This window comes from Teleopsis dalmanni, chromosome 1 (assembly GCF_002237135.1).
Source record: "Teleopsis dalmanni isolate 2A chromosome 1, ASM223713v2, whole genome shotgun sequence".
In the NCBI taxonomy this organism is placed as follows: domain Eukaryota; kingdom Metazoa; phylum Arthropoda; class Insecta; order Diptera; family Diopsidae; genus Teleopsis; species Teleopsis dalmanni.
The window spans coordinates 125,332,662-125,340,425 of NC_051846.1; the positions used below are offsets into that span (position 1 = coordinate 125,332,662).

The window sequence follows — 7,764 nt, forward strand, 5'->3', positions numbered from 1 at the left end:
TTTCAGAGCAAGGAGATGAGAATAGAGATGTCATACTAAAAATGACAGATCAATTAGGCCTCAGTACATTCACATATGGGCTGAATGAGAAGATAAGAAATGTGGTTATAGCAGCCAGGATATCGACATTATCTGAAGCCATACAGATTGCAACAGATGTTGAGACACAAAACAAAAGTCTGATGCAAAATGCATACAGAAACTTTAACTACAAATCAAACAACCAGGGATATAGATCAAGAAATGACAGAAGTCATGGAAACAATAACTCAATGAGGTTTCCAAACAAGTACAGCAATCAACGAAGCAACTATAATAGTCAAACAAGAAATTTCAATAATTTTCAACAAAAAAACGGGAACACCCCCGGTCACAATACCCCGGGGAACGTAAACTCAAATATCAACAAGAATGTTCGAAAGTATTAAATTTTACTTCGGCAAAAAACATTTCTAACTGTATAACAATAAAAACTTCAATTAGCAATAAGTTTATAACTTTACTAATAGATACGGGCGCCGAAACATCAATATTAAAGAGAGATTTATTAGAAAATAAAAATTTAAAAATAGATACTACAAAAAATTACAAATTAAATGGCATTTGTAATAGTAGAATATCTACAGAAGGATTATTAAGAACAAAATTATTTTTAGATGAGAAAAGTATATCTCATGAATTCAATATCGTTAAACCCAATATAAATCTGCCAACTGACGGCATATTAGGTAGAGATTTCTTATTAAAGCATAACTGCAAGATAGATTATGAAACATGTACATTAACGATGCCTTATCAGGAAGATGAAATAATCTTACCTATAAATATAAATACAAAAAATCTGGCATATATAACACTGCCCCCTAGAGCAGAAGTAGTTCAACCTATAAAATTAGATATAAATGAAGATAGTATAATTTGTGGTAAAGAAATAATGAAAGGAGTATTTATAGCTAATTCCGTAATACCAGGAATAGGTATAAAACACATTCGAATATTAAATACAAGAGAAACACCAGTAGTCATAAAAAATGCAAAAATAGAAATAAAAAAATTAGAAGATTATAACATATTAAATTATAACAGAGCGTCCCTATACGCTAATAGATTTGATAGAATAAAGAATTTATTGAAACTCCCATGTTTAGATCAAAAAGCAGAAAATTCGATATTAAACATTTGTGAAGACTTCCAGGAAATATTTCATTTAGAAGGAGAAACTCTAACAATTAATAATTTTTATGAGCAGCATATATCAACTACAGATAAAACACCAGTTTACATAAAAAATTACAGAACTCCGAATACGCAATTACACGAAGTGAATAAACAAGTAGATAAATTACTAAAGGAAGACATAGTAGAACCATCAACAAGTCCTTATAATTCACCAATCTTATTAGTTCCAAAAAAGAATAAAGATGGAGAAGAGAAATGGAGACTAGTAATTGATTTCAGACAACTTAATAAAAAAGTAGTAGATGATAAATTTCCACTAACTCGTTTAGAAGACGTTCTAGATAAATTAGGTAAAGCGAAATATTTTTCTACACTTGATATGACTAGTAGTTTTCATCAGATTCCACTTAACAATAAATCGAAACATTTAACTGCATTTTCAACCAATATAGGTCATTTTCATTTTAAAAGATTACCTTTTGGCTTAAAAATTTCAACTAATAGTTTTCAAAGAATGCTAACTTTAGCATTAACTGGTTTGGATACGTCCGCATTTTTATATGTAGATGACATAATAATATTCGGTTCAAATTTAAAAAATCACAATGAAAATCTAATAAAAGTATTTAGTAGACTACAAGAACATAATCTTAAATTAAACCCTGAAAAATGTAATTTTTTACAACCAGAAGTTGTATATCTTGGACATTTAATAACAGCGCAAGGTGTATGCACTGATCCAAGCAAACATGAAGTGATCCGAAATTACCCGAAACCTAGAAATTCAGATGAAGTTCGAAGATTTGTTGCCATGTGCAATTATTATAGAAGGTTTATACAAGATTTTGCTGAAATAGCTAGACCTCTTAATAACTTACTAAAGAAGAATCAAATATTCTGCTGGTCGGAAGACTGTGATAAATCTTTTGAAAGTTTAAGAACAAAGTTAATTTCACCACCAATCTTAAGCTACCCAGATTTCTCGAAAAATTTTATATTAACGACAGATGCCTCTAATTATGCATTAGGAGCAGTTTTGTCACAAGGAGAAGTAGGAAATGATAAACCAATAGCTTATGCTAGTAAAACTCTAAACAAGCATGAAATAAATAAGCCTGTAATAGAGAAAGAACTTCTTGCAATTCATTGGGGAATTAATTATTTCAGACCATACTTATATGGACGAAATTTTACGGTATATACTGATCACAGACCATTAGTTAGTCTTTTTACACACAAGAATCCATCTTCAAAACTGACGAGGATTAGGATAGATTTAATGGATTACAATTTCAACATTATATTTAAACAAGGGAAAATGAATACGAATGCAGATGCACTATCTAGGATTCAATTAGATTCAAAGCAACTAATTGAAATGATACCCAAAAATATAAATGTATTAACAAGAGCAATGAGCAAAAATATTAAAGCACATAAAGAAGAAAGTAAAAAGCAAACCTTGAATGCTAACACGGAGATTGATCACCTCCACATGTGGGAAGCAACATCAATAACAGATGTAAGATTTGTAAAGAAACTTGAATTTAAAAAGGTAAACCATTCTGCAGATGGAAAAGAAGAAAAAGCACTTGAACACAAGAATAAAAAGTTCAATAGAAATAGTGCAAAATATATTAAAGGTGGAAAAGCACTTGAACATAAAAATAATAAGTTCAATGAAAATAGTGCAATAAATATTATAGCAGCAAATAAAATAGTTGTCGAATACAACGAGAAATCATTATCAGAGATAAAATTGATTCTGAAGAAGTTATTATTCAAAATGAACAACTTAAAAATTACAACGCTAGCGTTAGCAGAAAATGATGAAATATTAAATGAAATAAACTTGCAAGAAATGAAAGAAATATTTAATAAGCTGCAAAATGAATTAAAATTAAAAGAAAGTCTAGACATAATTATATATACACCACCGAAACGAATAGAAGATACAAAAGAAATGCTCAAATTAATAAAAGAATATCACGAATCTCTACATGGAGGACATTGTGGAATTAAGAGATGCATAAATAAATTAAAACAAAAATTTGTTTGGAAAAACATGAACAAAATGGTAAAAAATTTTGTCAACAACTGTGACACATGTGCAAGAGTTAAAATAATTAGGCACACAAAAGAAGAATACCAAATTACCGAAACACCAAACACATCATTTGATGTAATAACAATAGACACAGTAGGCCCATTAATACCATCTAACAATCAGATATATTTTAACACTTCAATGTGAATTAACAAAATTTGTAGAAGCGATTCCTTTAGAAACGAAAGACGCTGTAAATGTTGCGAAAGCAATTGTAGAAAAATTCATACTTAAGTACGGTTGTTTTAGAAAAATGAAAACTGACAAGGGCACAGAATTCACAAATGAACTTCTAAAAAACATTTGTAAATTGTTAAAGATAGAAAAAGTAACATCAACACCATTTCACCATGAGACATTAGGAACAGTTGAAAGAAACCACAGAGTTTTGAATGACTATTTGATGACCATGAAAACAATAAACAATTGGGACGAATTACTTCCTTATTACGTGTACAGTTACAACTCGACTCCACACACAACAACAAAATACACTCCATTTGAATTAGTATATGGTAAATTATGTGCATTACCATGTGAAATTATTAAAAATAAACAAACGATATATGATATTGAAAATTATGCTAATGAATTAAAAATAAAATTAAAATTCTCTCAAGAAAAAGCAAAAGAACAATTAATTAATGCTAAACATTTAATGAAAGAAAAACAAAAAAATGTTAATAAAGCAAAATTTAAAATAAATGATTTTGTATATGTCAAAAAAGGCAACAGAAAGAAATTAGATAACCCATATAAAGGCCCATATAAAATTGTATCACAACAAGGCACAAACAGTACATTATTAATGAATGAAAAACTTGTTGAACTGCACAACAATAATTTAATAAAATGCAGAAGCAGCAAAAAATAAATTTTGTAATACCATATTAAGTAAGAATTATACGAATACTACATATTGAAAATATTAAATAATAATATCATATTTTGCTAGATATGAATCCACATATTAAATAATAATTACATTTATAGCAATAAAAAAAAAAAAAGGTATATAAAATTGTTAATTTAAGAAATATGATATATGAAGAATTAATCACTTATAATTATATAAAATTTGTAGTGCAAATTACTTAAATATTCAATTCAATTAATTTACACTTTTCTAAAGGGGTAGGGTGTAGTGCCCATGACCTACGTTAATATCATATGTGACAAGCCACTGTTCATTCAGATAAAATAAATGTGTCATAAATTATAATATGCACTTTTGTCTGTTTGACGCTTTGACTTTGATCATATTACTTAAAAGAAATAGTTTGACTCATGCTGTTACAAATATGCATTTGTAACATAAGACATGATAAGCACGTATGGTCATTGCACTATTCCAACCTAAATTCTGGAAAGTGCATTAACTCTTTAAAAACAATATATGACGTATTATTGTAATGCGTTAGAAGAGTATTTGTTTATAAAATTAATGTAATAAAACAATTAATGTAATTTATGGGAGTAACCAATGCATTGATTGGTTACTCAAATCAATCGAAAAGTAAATAATAATTGTTTAGTAAATAAGCTAGAATAAGTATAAATACCCATAATTTTTGATAATAAAATAGATTCAATTTAACTTAAGACAAGGCTACGTCTTTGATTTGAATCGTGTTCTATGCGGCATTTAGATGCTGAAAGAACATTAAGCGGCTGAAGAGCTTAGTAATACTCAACAATAATCTGATAGGTCGTTTCCACTCTTATTGGTCGATAGGAGATCCTTTAATCATTTCAGGATTTAAATATTATTAATCAAGAAGACCTAATCCAGCAAACCTGCTAATATATATTGATGATTCTGACATCCTGCAATAACCATTATATGGCAATGGTAGAATAGCATTACATAGCAATAATACAACATCTTTACATATGGTGATCCTGTTAAATCATCACATATCATTACATGGCGAACCTACCAGGTTAACAACATAACAATATTATGCACACAAATCAACTAGAGTTTGATATTTGATTTCACCAAAATTTCGTTTCAAGAGAAAATCTCTTGGCGTAGCTGACGTCCAGATGCTTTATCAGATCTTTGTAAGAAAGCAAATGTAATCGGTTTATGATCCGTTAGCACTGTGCAATTCCTGCCCTCAATCATGTACCTGAAATACTTGACCGCCATATATATATCAAGTAGCTCGCGGTCATAAGTACTATATTTCTTTTTAGTCTCTGTCAGCCTTTTGGAATAGAATCCCAGCGGTTGCAACTGCCCATCTATAAACTGTTGCAACACCGCTCCTACTGCAACATTGCTAGCGTCCACAATTAACATAGCACCAGTTTCGCATTCGTAACCGGGTGTGCTAGCATGGCAGCATTCGCCAGATTGTTCTTACACACTTCAAATATTTTCTCGGCCTCTGCTGTCCACTCAATCGGAGATCTATCATTTTTATTATTTCCTTTTAATGGCGCGTTCAGATGCCATGATTCTTCGCAGCATTCAGGATGAAACGCCTGTAAAAATTTATTGAAGCGATGAACCTTCTTAACTCTCGTGCTTCCTTCGGTTTTTTAAAATTTCTTATCGGTTCTATCTTTTCAGCTATGGGTCTAATTCTATCCCCATTTATCACATGTCCCAGGAAGGTAACTTCTTTCATAAAAAACACACACTTTCCCATATTGATCTTCAGACCATGGTCGCTTGAACACTTCTCTTAAATGTATTTCGTGTTCCTTTTCATCAGCTGATGCTATACATATATCATCTATGTACGTTACTACATAATTCAGATTCTTTAGGACATCATTCATAAACCTTTGAAAATTCTGCGCAGCATTGCATAGACCAAAAGTCATCATGTTAAACTCATATAAGCCGAACGGGGTTATTATCGCCGTTTTAGTTCGATCCTCTTCAGCAATCGGAATTTGATTGTAGGCTTTTTCCAAGTCAATAGTTGAGAAAATTTTCTTATTGTGCAATATGCGAGTAAAATCATGTATATGGGGTATTGGATACCTGTCTGGCAGTGTTATCGAATTAAGCTTCCTATAATCGCCACACGGTCTCCACTTACCATCCTTTTTCGCCACTAAATGCAACGGACTTGCCCAATTGCTGTCACTTGGCCTACAAATACCTTGTTTCGTCATAAATTCAAATTCCTTACTCGCAATTTCAAAGTTTTCAAGGTTTATCCGCCGAGGTTTTGCATACACTGGCTGTCCTTTGGTAACAATTTGATGCTCTACTGGCGTAACCCTCGCGGCCACCTTATTACTAGTAACCGGATCCGTTATCTCTTTATAATCCCGCAGAATGTTATGTACCGGGCTAGTCGCATCAATACTGCTTAGCTTCACGCAGTGCATCTCTTTCTTCGAACCCATTATCTGGAGGCCTGTAATGCCATCACAAATTATCCTGTTCTTCAGGTCAACTACCAAACCAAAATTATTCAAAAAATCTGCCCCTATTATTGGGTGATTTATCTTCGCCAATAGGAACTCCCACAGGAACTGTTTGCGCAACCCCAAATTGACTTGCACTAATTTCGTTCCATTTGCTGCGTATAAATAATATTGCGCGGCTTTATTTTCAGGCTGCATTCTCTTTGGCAAAATTGAAACTTCCGCGCCCGCGTCTATTAGATAATTTACACCTGTTTTTTTATCCTTGAAGAACAGACGGCATGCCTTACCCTTTGCCACTTCACTCGCCATCAGACGTGAAGTGATGTTTAGTTTCCCGCTGAGTTTTGTGGTGGTTTGTACTGGCACGGCTGAACACATTTTGTGGACCTCTTCTTGAACCGCCGATGATAAAAACAGATATTATCTCTTTTAGCACTTGATGATCGCCATTTTCCACGATATCTGTCATTGCTTCTACCTCCTTTGCCCAACTGAATGATCAAATTATTTACCATGACTTTTAACTCGTCAATTTCTTTCTTTATCTCATTCTTTATCTCATATACCTCAAATACCTTATCAGCCACCTTGGCGTACTGTACAGAATCACCTTCGACTGCAGCTACGATTGTTCTAACTCTCACTGGCAGTCGCTGTAACCACAATAACTTCAGTACGTCATCACCCAATTGGCTGCTAGCCTTCATTTTCTTCAGCAATTGCGTTGGTTTCATGTCGCCTAGCTCCAATTCTGTCAACAACTTACGCAGCCTTTTGTGCTCCGATTCTCTGAATTCATTTATTAACCGTTTCTTTAACGTCTCATACTTCAACACCTTCGGTGGATCTCAAATCACATCAGCTACGCACTCCAGATATTTCGGCTCTAAATCTGCTACTACATGGTCGAACTTTGTATCATCTCTCGTTATTCCCGCATTCCTGAATTGCGCCTCCTTTTGCAGAAAAAAAGGTCCGGCTCTCTTGAAAACATCATCGACTTTATTGACACCCGATATACCTCCTTGTCAGTGCGGCTTTCTCCTTCTGCCGGAAAAAAATCTTCTTCCTCACGGTTAGTC

At 32.6% G+C, this 7,764-nt stretch overlaps 1 protein-coding gene across 1 annotated transcript; it reads right to left on the reverse strand.

Annotated features, from left to right (window-relative positions):
- Positions 1 to 7,008: 7,008 nt before the first annotated feature.
- On the reverse strand, positions 7,009 to 7,416 carry LOC119665954. Its single transcript, XM_038075214.1, has one exon. It carries the CDS (start codon positions 7,414 to 7,416, stop codon positions 7,009 to 7,011), a length of 408 nt encoding a protein of 135 aa, XP_037931142.1.
- Between the last annotated feature and the right edge of the window lie 348 nt (positions 7,417 to 7,764).

Bases quoted from the DNA above. Each gene is read 5' to 3' on its own strand.
- LOC119665954 (XM_038075214.1), bottom strand. From the start codon at position 7,416: ATGAAACCAACGCAATTGCTGAAGAAAATGAAGGCTAGCAGCCAATTG.